Here is a 14,792-nt window from a genome sequence, read left to right as displayed (position 1 = left end):
AGATCAAAACAACAAAGTGAACACAAGCCTAAAAGAAACTAACATTACTTTACAAACAAATCTACAAATTTGGACGGGAAACTAAATGTCAAGCCTTAATTGTGCAAAACATCTCTTTTGAGCTAATTCTCACAGCAGCCTGTCCCTAGAATCCTATGGGAAGTGTTCCTTACTGAGCTGAATCACACATTCTACCATGTCTACACATTTACCTGAAACGCTCAACAAGGCTCATGATGTAGGACCGCATCTTGTATTTCCTGAAGCGTCCCATGATCAAGTAGATGGCTCTCATCTTCTTCACTCGTGATCGGGCCAAGCCACCTCGCCAATGCTGAAACAAACACACAGTTTTGTCAGATCAGCATTCAAGAACACACGCATCCTTCACTGACACAGAGTGATCAAAGTTTGCTTATAGTTTACTGGCAATGACCTTCAATAGCCATGACCTTCAATAGCCATGACCTTCACTAGCCATGACCTTCACTAGCGGGGATATACAATCTTAATCCAAGGAGCATAAAAGTTGATTTCAGAGATTTTAATTTTACTATTCAGTAATCCTCACCGTTTGCAGGAAGAGCACTATTGGTGGTATCTTGGAATCACGGACTTCCTCCAGTGAGAAGAGTGTCTGCGGGGATCGGATGAATAGTTTCGAGCGTCCGTATTTGACGTCACTTTCATAGTTCAGCTCCTGTATGATACTCTTGACTCCATCAAAATCAGATCCCCTGAACTTGGGCCACGTTCTGGATGTTATACACTTATACCTGGAACACAACGCACAAAACATAAATACAGATAAACCTACAGATAGATGGAGATACTGATAATTTATGAAATTTGATACCCCACTGCTTGACACTGTACAATTATTGAAATCGCAGTTCACCAGTTTGACCATACACAATAACATGATAAAAATGTAATTTCTGATTAAAATTGATATTTTATACTTATCCTGACTCATGCTAAATGATTGTCTCCTTCCTCTTGCGAATGATAGTGGAACACTTGAAATCCCTTGAAGTTCCCTTCTAAAAAGCGGACGTAAAATCATCACTCACCCACGAGTAGTCTGCCTTGCCTCCTTTGGCGCCCTTTTTGGTCACATGACCAGCTATGTTTCTCACTCTCTCTGTTTGTACGCCCGACACCTGGATTTACAGGGAAATCCAGAATGCCCTGAGAGGGGAGGTTGGGAGGGCTGACCTCATGAGTCCTGATAAGTATAAAATATCAATTTTAATCAGAAAATTACATATTTTTCCTTATCCTGACTCCGTCGGAATCAGTGGTGGGTCAGGCCACTTCCTGGATTCACTGGCTGATGTTTTACGTCCTGTATTTTCCCCCCATGGGAACTATGACGGCACTGTGACGATCTTCCATCTGATGCGTGCATCAAGTGGAGATGCGACAATTCTTCATGTACGAGTAATTCCTGTACAAGTACAGGGTCTAACCACTAATGCTAGTCTGTCCTAGACGTGCGCATGGACTTTCAACCATTTACTCTCCAGAGTGTTGGTTTTCACAAGTCACGTGATAAAGGGTGAGATCCTTCTCAGCGCCTTTGTGGAACCGTTAGTTGTTGTGCTACAACAAGTGGCCCAAATTGGAGAATGCCTGAGATGTCTTCGGTGGCAATGTCTCTGAGGTAGTGGTTGGCAAACACCGTGTCTGACTTCCAAAAGCAGCCCTCCATTATAGATGATATCGAGCAGATTCTGTGCAGAGCGATAGTGGACGTCACTGCTCTGACTTCGTGTGGATTGGAAGCTCGTGGAGGTTCTAGTCCTGCTGCTTTGTAGGCCCTCAGTATAATGGCTCTCATCCAAAATGATATTGCCGTTCTTGAGACTTCTCAGACGTCTATGCTGACACGGGGATGAATAGGCGCTTGAATTTTCTTCTCCTTGTTTTAGTCTTTTGAAGATATATCTTCAGGGTTCTGACAGGACACAAGGATAAGTCCTGGGTGTCCTCTGGTCCGAGGATCGGAGATAGTGCTGGGACGTGGAACTGTCTGTCCGGTCTGCCATGTAAATGACATTGTCAAGTTCGTAGTGTCAACGGAGAGAGTATTGCTTGAGATGCCCTGGCTTGTATCTTGACCCAACGATCCTCTGTGGTGTGATGAGCCATATACCCAGAAATTGAAGATCCTGTTTTGGTTCCAACTCCGATTAGGAGATTACTAGCCAACTACTGCAATCATGTCCTACATGGTAGGTAAGTGGATCTAGGAACCCTTGCCATGTCCGTCATGGAAGCGGAGGGACGATCGAATCTGGAATCATGGCTTGAAGCTTGTCTCATCAATCTTCCGGTAATATGTAATGAAGATGTTGTCACCAGAATCTGAACAATGTGCAGCGATGATGCATAATACATCATCTCTAGATCAGCAAAAATCTATGATGTACTGGGACTGCCATCGATGTGAAGACTATTTATAGTCGACTGGCTGCCGCGAGCAGAAACCGTTTAATGCTTGTCGCTGCAAGTCCCCAGATAACCAATATGGAATCTGCTGAGAGGGTAAGTCCTCTATGACCCGTGAAGATAGTCGAACCACGCTGTACCCTGCTAACTGGACTGTAAATGGAGCCTTTCCCATGTTGAAAGAGGTGTATACAACTGTAGACAACTTCCTGGCACGTGACTATGACCGAGTTCTGTGCAGGGCGTTGTCTCTCATGGACCAATCAGATTTCAGATATGACGTCACCGGTGTTGCAGGTAAATGATCCTCGTAGAATCTTGTGCAGTCGTTGATTTCTTCGTCAACACTTGGCCTTGTCCGTAACCTCTCTGTTCGGCTTGTGCCGGAGTTTCACGAGTGAACACGTGTATAGATGGCTGAGTGCGGAAGCGCGCGAAAACTTCGCCGCATAGAACCGATGTAAGCAGACTGTTCCCTGTCTGTTGTGACTGTATTGAACTTCATAATCTTTGCTGCAGTGGTCATCTTGTGCAGATGTTCTGTAAAGTTGACCGTAACCGATGTCTCACTGAGGAACTGTGACAATGCCTTGATATCTTGTAAGCCCATGTGATGAAAATCTTCAGTGTTTCATCGGATGTTATCTGACATCGTTAGTTCAGGTGTGCGTCTCTTCCTACAGCCACGCGTTGATCCAACATTGCCAACATCTAGTCGTAGAGTCCAGTTGCATTATCTTCTTATCTTCCATCTTGAAGATCTATTACGGGATTCACTGATGATCTTGTAATCTCAAACCCTGATGTTATCATGAAGGGCTTCCGTATGATGAAGGGGAAATCTGCCAGCATTGAACGGCGGGACATGCTGACTCTGTTATTCCGTGCTCCCTGCACTTTCGCGAAGGCTGTTCTTTGATTATAATCCTCCCCGTGAGTGCCTGCGCCGCAGGTTGATGAAGGTCCACGTTGGAAGATCCGTATCTGCAAAGTCTGTAGAATCCTGGAGAACGACTGGATCTACTTCTGTGTTAGAATCCTTCCTGCTGAGACACTGAAACTGCGTGGAGGCTCCATAGTGGACTGCTAACACTAAGCTGGCGTTCGTTAAATCCTCCAGGCTTCTAACTGCTGATACTTCTGACAGTAAAGATCTTCGCGAACGTAACCGTTCGTGCAGGCCTTTATCCGAGAGAGCTTGCATAGCGAATATTCCTTCACGCAGGGCGGCTGTCATCGGAGGAGTCTGCTATGCTGAGCAGACGTTAGTAGAGTTCTCCAGACTTCTAACTTCAGACGGTGAAGTTGAACATTTCCCTGTCTGAAGATCCATAATGATGCAAGTCTCTGTATGTAGATCTGTACGTAGAGCTGCGTGCAGGTGAACGGTCCCAGTGTGACCGTGTATTCCTCCTGGAGTCATGAGATATCTCTCTAGGCCTTCGCAAACGCTGATTTGAAGTAATCTCCCCTCTGTGAGATGTGGAGTGCCTGTGCGCAGGTTCCCGATGTGAGTCTAAGTCCGACGGTGATGACGATTCATATCTGCGGCGTCTGTAGGGTTCTGGAAAACGCTTCGATCTGTTTCAGCGTGGAGAATTCTTAGAGGCTCCTCCGGGGACGTCTAAGACTGAGCTGACGTTGGTAGCGTTGTCCAGACTTCTAGCTTCAGACGGTGAAGATCGTCAGATGCATGGGTCTTCGCGCAGGCTTTCCTCTTCATCCAGATGCGTTGGAGAGGCTGCTAAACCTTCGTGCAGGCTAGTAGTCATTGTAGTGGTCTTCGTAGCAGCTTTCTCCTGCGCGGCGTTCCACGCGACATCATCATCGATCTCGTTGCTGGTGCCCGGGTTGAAGTTCTGTGTTGATAGGTCTTCTATCAATTTGATAATGATACAGTTGCCGATGTAGCTGTGAAGAAGTTGAGGCTGCTGCTATCTCTTCTTGCTGATGACTGCAATTTCAGGTATGATGATTGGGGAATCATCATACACATCTGCTTCTTCTGGAGATACAATATTAGCAGTGATGGGGATCATCGTCCCTCTGTGTAGAGACTTCAGTGAAGAGACGCTGAAGAGAAATCTCGTCTTCTTAGACTTCTTCTTCTGCGATGAGATCTCGCCTTCTTCAGCTGCGATGAGGACAGCTCCATTATCTCTACTTATTCGAGACGGAGTTAATCACTGGAACAGTGACCTGCCCTCGTAAAACGCTCGGCAATTCACTCGAATTATGAACATCGGCAGCAGTAGTTAACACACGGTTATCAGCGCAATCACTTGATTTACCAGACATGACTTGTGAATACCTTCTTACCCAGTCCTTTGCACGTCTATGAAGAGAAAAAAGGTAGTTAATAAATTCAAAAGTAGTTAGTTTCTGACAATGTTTACAGCAAGAGCTGGAAGAACATGTAGTAGTGCAATCAGGACATAATATATGCAGGTCAGCCACAGACAGACGGTACCTACAACGAATACAAGTTTTCATCAATTGTAAATAAGATGAAAAACATGGCAAACAACGTATAATTCAGACATAATATCAAACCATTTGATAATATACAATCCAAAAACCGTATACAGCTGCAATTTAGATGTAAAAGGTCCAAAATAGAAAGGATATGTGTGTTAAGGGACCCAGGTGCTCTCACAAACGTCCTCGAGGGTGCAGGAGAGAGTGACAAACATAGCTGGTCATGTGACCAAAAAGGGCGCCAAAGGAGGCAAGGGAGACTACTCGTGGGTGAGTGATGATTTTACGTCCGCTGTTTAGAAGGGAACTTCAAGGGATTTTAAGTGTTCCACTATCATTCGCAAGAGGAAGGAGACAAGCATTTAGCATGAGTCAGGATAAGGAAAATATGAACTCATTTGCAACAGTGTAAATAATGAGAGATGTGGTGATATCAGTCGGACCATTTACAGTTTGAGGATGCTAAAATGAAGCCAACATTTTTCTCATTGATGAAATCCACCTTTGTTGGTATAGTACTGACAAAAATACATCATTATTGGGAGGACTTTTTGAACCAACAATCGGCTGAACTCGGTGAGGGCTTAACTTCAAACCACTACATCAAACCCAGCCCTCCTCTCTCTCTCATCAGCCCATGACAAACTCACCTCTGCAGGAACCTGGTGTAGCCCATCCTGTAGGCAAACCCAGCCCTCCTCACACGGACGTTCTCCATCAAGCCCAGGTACATGACCTGATGCTTCACCCTCGTGTCGTCAAACACCACTGGGGACTTGATCTCATTTGGTTTGATACACCGGACATAGTGGGGCTCCTGAAATGAAGGTCACACAGCGTGTCAAGCTATCCATAGTGAGTGAGTGAGTGAGTTTGGTTTTACGCCGCTTTTAGCAATATTCCAGCAATATCACGGCGGGGGACGCCAGAAATGGGTTTAACACATGAAGATCCATAGATCTCAGTAAGAGTTCAAAGTAATGTATGCCTTAAAAAGTAGCCTCATTATTCTCAAACAAACGCAACAACATAACAATGTTCAAGGTTGTCTCTGATGCAGAAATACTGCTGAATTCCTGAAATCAATGATAAGAAAGACTTGCACAGCAAAACCGCAGCGTGAAAGATATGTCTGCTCAAAACAATACTATACAAGTTTATTTAACACGACATTTTGTTGGTTTGTCTTAATGCCACATCCAGCAGTATTCCAGCTTCATGATGGCAGTCTGTAAATAAGTCTGTAAGTATAACCATCCAATCCTGTTAGTTGCCTCTTACAACAAGTATGGGTTGAGAATACCAATTCTAACCAATTCTCAGGATATATCAATACTAAACGCATGAAATGAAAATCTGTACAAAAGGAAAAGAATCCTCATACACCATATCACATAATGTATGAAGAGTAACTTGATAGCCACAACTGCACCTCTCCCTCTTGTACACAGTCTATACGCTGAGAAGCCAGGGGAAGGTACAGATCCTGAGTGAGTGAGTGAGTTTAGTCTTACGCCGCACTCAGCAATATTCCAGCTATATGACGGCGGTCTGTAAATAATCGAGTCTGGACCAGACAATCCAGTGATCAACAGCATGAGCATCGATCTGCGCAATTTGGAACCGATGACATGTGTCAACCAAGTCAGTGAGCCTGACCACCCAATCCTGTTAGTCGCCTCCTACGACCAGCATGGGTTACTGAAGATCAATATTCTAACCGGACCTTCACGGGTATACAGATCCTGAAGCTGGAGAGTGAGTGAGTTGGGTTTTATGCCAATTTTAGCAATATCCCAGCAATATTACCAGAAATGGGCTTCACACACTGCACCCATATGGGGAATCAAACCCAGTCTTCAGCGTGACAAGCGAACACTTTAACCACTGGGCTACTCCACTGCTCCCTGACGCTGGGAAAGACCCTGCTATTGAAGTGTCAAGATGACTCCTACCTTGGAGGCCAGCTTCTGGACCAGGGAGATGATGGAGTTCTTGAAACTGGTACCGGCAGTGATGGGACGCTTGGTGGTCTGGAGTGCAATGACGGAAATAGTCCAGTAACCTTTATCTCAAAATACATTGTTTACATTTTGAATATGAATGTTTTTCATGCATGTTGCAGGAGAATTCAGTTAAGTCAGTATAAACAGTAAATTGATTTTAAAACAAAATACAACTTAATCTGAAAGATTTTTTATACACATAGAGATATGGTCATCAATGGTAATAGGCAGCTGTTCGTTCTTAATAACTTAATTTTGATCTTACTTTATTCTCTTACTGTCATCAGGTGACTTTGAGAAATGTTTTAACAAAGTCAGATTTTAGAGTGTCTGTGTTAAAGTTCATCAAGTCTAAAAACAACTAACCTCAGTCACAGACAGCTTCCCTTCTGGCCACATACACTTGATCAGCTCATTGTCACTGTAACAATCAAGGAAAAGGTGTGAGTATGTATGTGATAATTTTAGCAATATTCCAGCAATATCATGGCGAGAGACACCAGAAATGGGAGAATCAAACCCAGGTCTTCAGTGTGATGAGTGGACACAGCCCCTCAAGCACCAGGTTTTATATGTTACGTTATCAATCATGGATGTTTATGGTAAACATGAAAGTAAACCAAGGCAATAACTGCTTTTATGTCTTTTGTTTGTTTTTGAACACACCAATCAGCAATATTCCCAAAATATGATGGTGTCTCATCAATACACGAATCAAGACAAACCAGTGATCAATACTGTGGAGATCCACACTGACAGGCTACCTCCCTACCTTCCGATCAACCAAGTCACCAAGTAATGATTCAATTAACAGCCTGCAGGTCACTCTAACCCAGGGCTCGATTTAAGAGATGTTCACCTACTTGCACCAGGTGCAACCTAAGATAAAAACCTAGTTGCACCAGCCAAATTCCAGTTGCACTGCTTCTATTGCAATATGTAATGAAAGAAATATGCTATTGAACTATTTAGATGTTTTATTCACAAGTTTACCCACTCACAAATTGACCTGCACCTGGTGCAAGTTAGACTAATAACTAGGTTGCACTTTGTAATATTTGCTAGCACCAGTGCAAGTAACAAAGCACTAAATCGAGCCCTGAAACCTCAAAACCTCCACAAGGTCATCAATATCTGACCATGTACTTCCTATACAGAAACATCAAACGTAAATTAATTAGCAAACTATAGTTCATGAAAGGTATTCAAAAAGGGTCAGGCTTGCCGACTAGTTAGATGCATGTTGATGACTTGATTGATGTTCATGTCAGTCAGTAGATTATCTTGTACAGACACAAATATTTACAAACCAGTCAAATAGCATGATATTTGCTGAGTACTGTCTTAGATAGCACCAGCTAAAAACAAAGAAACAAAATAATGGTCCTACCTGTTGTACAGAAGCCTCTTGAAGTCCTGGTAGAGAGTGTCCCTGTTCTTGTCGATGAAGCCGTCGACGGAGTAGGTGACATCACCAGCGTAGTGCTTAATACGGAAGTCTTTGTCGTGTTCCAGGGACTTGTCGGATGGCACAAGCTGCAAAAGTATTTGTCAGGGTTTTACTGGATGACACCCACATATGTATATTGAGGGTCCTTGGAGTCAAAGATTGAAGAAAAGTGGAGTAATTTATTTTGTCACTGATATTTGGGAAGTAAAACTAAAAACAACTTCAAGAAATAAGATAGTAGATGAATATGTGATCATAGGATATTAGAGTATGTTGCTAGGTTAATAGGATGAACAACAGCATAATTGTCAGCATAACATTATTGTCAGCATATCATTATTGTCAGCATAACAATATTGTCAGCATAACAAAATTGTCAGCATAACAATATTGTCAGCATAACATTATTGTCAGCACAAATATCTCTTTAATAAGCATAACAGTTATGTCGACACAAACATATCCCTTCATAAGATAAATAACATCATAACGTTGTTGTCAGCACAAACATCTCCTAATTAAGATGAATGAAGGCAAAACATAATTGTCAGCAGAATTGTTTAAGCAGTGACTGCCAATGACTCACCGATCTGCAGGTGAATCTGTCACTGTGGTTCAGCTTCTGAGACATGGCCTGAAGGAACATCTACAACAGAGGGAGTGAGTGAGTACTGCTTGCTTCCAACATCTGTGACATGGATGTGTTTAATTAGTGAGTCAGTGAGTTAGGTTTTATGCCGCTTTTAGCAATATTCCAGCAATGTCATGGCAGGGGGACATCAGAAATGGGCTTCACACATTTTACCCATGTTGGGAATTGAACCTAGGTCTTCAGCGTGACAAAGCAAACGTTTTAACCACTGGTCTACCCCAAAGCCCCTCAAAGGCAGAACCCATGAAGATTCCGGTTAGAATCGGTCTGCAGCAGCTCATGCCTGTCAGAAGAGTCGACTAATGGGATTGGGTGGACAGAATCATGGACTTGGTTGATCACATGTCATCATTTCCCAGTTGTGAAGATCGATGCTCATGCTGTTGATCACTGGATTGTCTGGTCCAGACTCAAGTTGGAATATTGCTGAGTGAGGCGTTAAACAACAAATAAAGGAACTCAGAGGCAGAAGGTTCTCAACAACTGAAGGGCACCACCATACTTACTTTGTCAGTGACCTTGCCGACACTGAGACAGGCCTCGTCTAGGATGGCCAGGACACCTTTATGGGGCTGCTCCACGAGGTCACAGATCACCTTGTTGTTGAAGTAGTCCACCTACAACAGTAAGTACAGAATGAAACACTTGAAGTATATGGTTCCAACTTCCACACAAAATTTGAGGCCATGCATATCTCGTAAGACCTTTGACCACATGCATTTGAAAATGTAGAACATTCATCAATATCGTATTATAAGTCAAAAAAATTTCAGCACTTTACACTTTGCAACAGAAACCTGTCTTGGTAATTCAACCATGTAAACATGCAAAGGTACTGATGGAAAATGGTGGCAAAATACCTGAATAAACAAACTGAAAAAATCCTAATTTGTTTTTGAAAATGCATTTTGCTTCAACGCCAACAGAAACAGATAATTATGGAAAGGGAGATAACTATTACCCCAAACACATCTTTGACAATTTGTTTTCTAGTTTCACACAGATTTCAAACCCAAACTGAGGAAAGATATATTCAGTTTTAACTTAAAAAGTGGTTTGTTTAGAAACCATCAAGGCCAAAATTTGGGTTCATCAGGGTTCATCTGATGCTCCCTTCTGTAGGAATTATCTACAAACAGACAGGTTTTGTATTGGAGTGCAAAATCTGATCAGAAATAATCAGAAATGAGATTGAGTAACATGACTGCACAAAAGCTTGATGTGAGAGGTAAGTCCAAAATGACACAGGTCAGAAAAGTCAAGCAGTATGGCCACGTTGGATCTGGGATTATTACACTCTATCACAGGTTCCTGTTATACCTAAGGGACACAACTCCATCAAACGAATATAGGTGAGCATGACAACTGAGCCACACCTGCTCTTCAAGTACAAAAAGTTACTGCTGGCAATATCACAGAGTGATTGGCTGCATCTCGGATATTCAAATGGAAAAGAAAAACAAGTTCACAGTTGAAGATGCAAACATGGGGAGGATCTGATACGTATTATTTATTTAAATCCCCCATACAGAAGGGGAGACAACTCACATGCTGCCACTCGATGCCCTCCCTCATGTATTCCTCTTGCTCCTGCTTCAACACCAACTCTATGAAGAGCTGCTGGAGTTTCTCGTTGCAGTAGTTGATGCAGAACTGCTCAAAGCTGAAACACAAACATCATTTCATATCACACAATTATTTCTTTACTTTTCCATCTTAATAAGAAGTTATCAGTGAGCCTTTTGATCATACAGATTAAGCTTTCATTTTACTTCTTCCACAACATTTTACTTCTTTCAACAACAGTACAGTCGGACTTGCAAGCAAAATAAACTGAAGCGTATCTATTTTGATTTCTTTTGGATACCAGAATTGCCTTCACACATTGTACCCATGTGGGGAATCGAACCTGTGTCTTCGGTGTGACAACCAACGCTTTACCCACTAGGCTACCCCTCTGTCCCTCTACAAACAGGGGACCCATGAAGATCCGGGGTAGAATAGGTCTTCAGCAACCCATGCGTGCCACAAAAGGCGACTATGCTTGTCGTAAGAGGTGACTAACGGGATCGGGTCGTCAGGCTCGCTGACTTGGTTGACACATGTCATTGGTTCCCAATTGCGCAGATCGATGCTCATGCTGTTGATCACTGGATTGTCTTGTCCAGACTCGATTATTTACAGACCGTCGCCATATAGCTGGAATATTGCCGAGTGTGGCGTAAAACTAACTCACTCACTCACTCACTCTACACACAAGGAATAAAACTACGGCCTGAAGGCTAAGAGCCAGACTACTGTGACTGATAGTGTTATATTCTCATGCATGCATGCAAACACATCAAGTGCTTTTCATTCTCAGACTGAAAAATATCTTCCTCAGTGTTTGGTACAATGTACACGATATATGCCAGTTCTTTTTACCAACACAACAACTACGGTATAACCCCAAACAAAATGTTTAATTTGTTGACATACCTGTTGTTGTCAAAGATCTCGAAGCCATAGATGTCGAGCACGCCGATGACAGTACCCTTGCTGGTGTATCGGACTCCGCTGGCCTTGGGGTCGATTGCCTCATTTATGCGGCCAACTATCCAGGAGAACATGCGGTCATAGATGGCCTGCAGTCATAACACAGTCACAGTCACATGTCACACAGTGACCATCTCAAGATAAGCGTTTCCACATTTCCGTTTCTTTAAAGTTCTTCTTCTAATATTGCTCAGTTGTTCATATTTGTTATTATAAGTCACTGTTTGAAAATGAATGCACATTACTGCCAGATGGATAAGTCTCTAATAACATAATTGGGATTTAGCAATATCCCACTAAATTTTTTACAGGCTGCAATACCATGGTATCATATTTTTGTTAACTTCTTAATCACATTCCATCCTAAACCTTGACTTCTTCTCTTATGCTTACTTCAGGTTTGAATTAATTCACCAACATTGTCTCACTTTCAATAAAAAAATAATATGCTGTCACTTCCTATTTTTTCACTACAGGTTCCCATTTTCATACCCAATAATATAAATCCAGTTTGCTTTTAATAAAGTTAAAAAAATATTTAAGAATGTAATAATAATAATACATCAAGCCAGAGCCATAAGAAGCAATTACAGTTATTTTAAGGGGCTTTCCATCACAAGTTATCTTTCACCAACCTTAGCAAAGGCATCCCTGGCAAAGTAAGCATCCTTCTTGGTGAGTCCTTTCTCCACAACGTTCCCGCCAGCAGCGATGGTGCGTGAGCACAGTGCCTTCTCCAGTTGGTCCGGTCGCACCTCCAGAAGCCCAGCGATGATGTTGCTGACCGACTGGTTCCCTACACATGCTACGTCTTCCTCTGCCACATCAAACTCCACGTTGCCCTGGAGGTAGAGTACAGCAATGACACAGCCTGTACACTCAACTCTTGTACGGAACCATACAAACACAGTACTTGCATGACTGCAGGGAGCGGGATTCTTTAACACAAGTCACTAATTACAACATCTATATTAACACCAAGAAATGAGCAACAGGTATGCAGTAATGTGTGTACATGTAACTTAGGCAGTGGGGTAGCCTTGTGGTCAAACATTCGCTCATCATTCCATGGTGGATATTAGGCGCTTCATAAATACATTATTATTTTTATTATCACACCAAAGGTCCGGGTTCGATTCCCAACATGGGTACATTGTGTGAAGCCTATTTCTGGTATTAACCAAATTTTGCTAAAAGCGGTGCAAGACCAAACTCAGTCGGTCAGTCAGTATATGTAACATGCCAAATTAGAACCTACACATGCTACATTACTACCCAGTTCAATGGATCTATGTGTACCCGATGTGTATTCTCAGCTTCATGAGGAGTATACAATCCAAGTTGTCTGCAGGGAGCTGGAAGGTCGTCACATTGCATCTCTTCCTACTCGGTACCCAGTCTCTGCTTGGTGAGGTGAGATGAGGTGAAATTGGGTTTAACGTCGTGCTTGAGAATATTTCGCTCATATGACGACGTGCATGCGTGTGTGTATGTGTATGTGTGGCTGCTTGTACTAGCCCAGACTGAAGCTGGTTTTATAGTGCTAGCCCACTGAGATACCATGCCGCAGTGAAGCATGAATATCCCACTCAGACACATTATACTGACTCCAAGCCGACCAGTCCTTAATGCTGAGCGCCAGGCATGGACCAACTAGTACCATATTTTAACGTCTTAAGTATGACGTGGTATGGGTTCGAACCCGCGACCTTCCGCTCTCAGGGCTGATGCTCTAACCACTACACTACAGAGGCGGTCCTCTGCTTGGTGAATAAAGGCATATTTCAAACAGAGACTCTTGTCTCAGGAGACACCATGGGTGCTACAAGTGACTGGAGTTGGGCAGGACCAAAGCCCTAGAAACACTGGAGCCATGGTGTCAAACACTGTCACCCATCCAAATACTCTCACAAACAATGTTGCTTAACTGTGGCCTGATTTGTGAACAGTTGGTAGTGCATGGTCAACCTTTATCAATGAATATTTACATCAATAACAGTCCAAGAGTTTCCAGAATCACAGGGTCCAGATCGATGTTGACTGCAACACCGTTGAAGACACCAACCACATGCTCCATACTCACCAGGTGTATGACTGCTGCCACGATGCTCCACAACGTCTCCACATGTGAGAAGGCAAACCCTGTGGCTTTCATGGCATCCATCACAGACTTTAAGTCACGCCGATCATTGATGGAATCAACCTACCAAAAAAATTGGCACATTAACATCACATGGGTCAACCCAAGTTGTTTGGTGTTCACTGGCAGTATTACAGTGATATGATGGTTGCCTTTAAATATTTAAACCTGAATCAGACGATCCAGTAAGAGATATTAGAAGCAATATGTTGGGGAAAAATAACCCACAAACATCTACGAAACTGAGCCTGACCACGCAGTCTAATATGTCCATGAAGTTACCTTGGCACTCCCTCCCTGTCTCACATAATGATACTGTTGGAGAGCAGCTTACCTTGGCACTCCCTCCCTGTCTCACATAATGATACTGTTGGAGAGCAGCTTACCTTGGCACTCCCTCCCTGTCTCACATAATGATACTGTTGGAGAGCAGCTTACCTTGGCACTCCCTGTCTCACATAATGATACTGTTGGAGAGCAGCTTACCTTGGCACTCCCTGTCTCACATAATGATACTGTTGGAGAGCAGCTTAGCCTTGGCACTGGAGAGCAGCTTACCTTGGCACCCTGTCTCACATAATGATACTGTTGGAGAGCAGCTTACCTTGGCACTCCTTCCCTGTCTCACATAATACCTTGGCATACATAATGATACTGGAGAGCAGCTTACCTTGGCACTTGGAGCAGCTTACCTTGGCACTCCTCCCTGTCTCACATAATGATACTGTTGGAGCAGAGCAGCAGCTTACCTTGGCACTACCTTGGCCTGTCCTGTCACATAATGATACTGTTGGAGAGCAGCTTACCTTGGCACTCCCTGTCTCACATAATGATACTGTTGGAGAGCAGCTTACCTTGGCTCCCTCCCTGTCTCACATAATGATACTGTTGGAGAGCAGCTTACCTTGGCCTCCCTGTCTCACATAATGATACTGATACTGGAGAGCAGCTTACCTTGGCTACCTCCTCCCCTGTCTCACATAATGATACTGTGGAGAGCAGCTTACCTTGGCACTCCCTCCCTGTCTCACATAATGATACTGTGGAGAGCAGCTTACCTTGGCACTCCCTGTCTCA

The 14,792-nt window shown here is 43.3% G+C and overlaps 1 protein-coding gene across 2 annotated transcripts in view; it reads right to left on the bottom strand.

The window, feature by feature from the left end:
- Window positions 1-14,792, bottom strand: part of LOC124260570 (unconventional myosin-Id-like) — an 84,579-nt gene that overhangs the window by 16,186 nt on the left and 53,601 nt on the right. For both annotated transcript variants that reach the window (XM_046694893.1, XM_046694894.1), the window contains exons 7-18: window positions 13,659-13,778; window positions 12,211-12,417; window positions 11,519-11,664; window positions 10,589-10,703; window positions 9,547-9,657; window positions 8,975-9,034; window positions 8,329-8,474; window positions 7,305-7,359; window positions 6,888-6,965; window positions 5,583-5,749; window positions 572-776; window positions 213-334 (exon numbers count right to left, since the gene is read on the bottom strand). In XM_046694893.1, the coding sequence (XP_046550849.1) occupies window positions 213-334; window positions 572-776; window positions 5,583-5,749; window positions 6,888-6,965; window positions 7,305-7,359; window positions 8,329-8,474; window positions 8,975-9,034; window positions 9,547-9,657; window positions 10,589-10,703; window positions 11,519-11,664; window positions 12,211-12,417; window positions 13,659-13,778 (1,532 nt within the window). The remainder of the gene's footprint in view (window positions 1-212; window positions 335-571; window positions 777-5,582; window positions 5,750-6,887; window positions 6,966-7,304; window positions 7,360-8,328; window positions 8,475-8,974; window positions 9,035-9,546; window positions 9,658-10,588; window positions 10,704-11,518; window positions 11,665-12,210; window positions 12,418-13,658; window positions 13,779-14,792) is intronic.

This window comes from Haliotis rubra, unplaced genomic scaffold (assembly GCF_003918875.1).
Source record: "Haliotis rubra isolate DU_JTF1 unplaced genomic scaffold, ASM391887v1 Scf77, whole genome shotgun sequence".
Classification (NCBI taxonomy): Eukaryota; Metazoa; Mollusca; class Gastropoda; order Lepetellida; family Haliotidae; genus Haliotis; species Haliotis rubra.
Note: the sequence above shows the minus strand (reverse complement) of the source record. Positions and strands in the feature narration are given on the sequence as shown.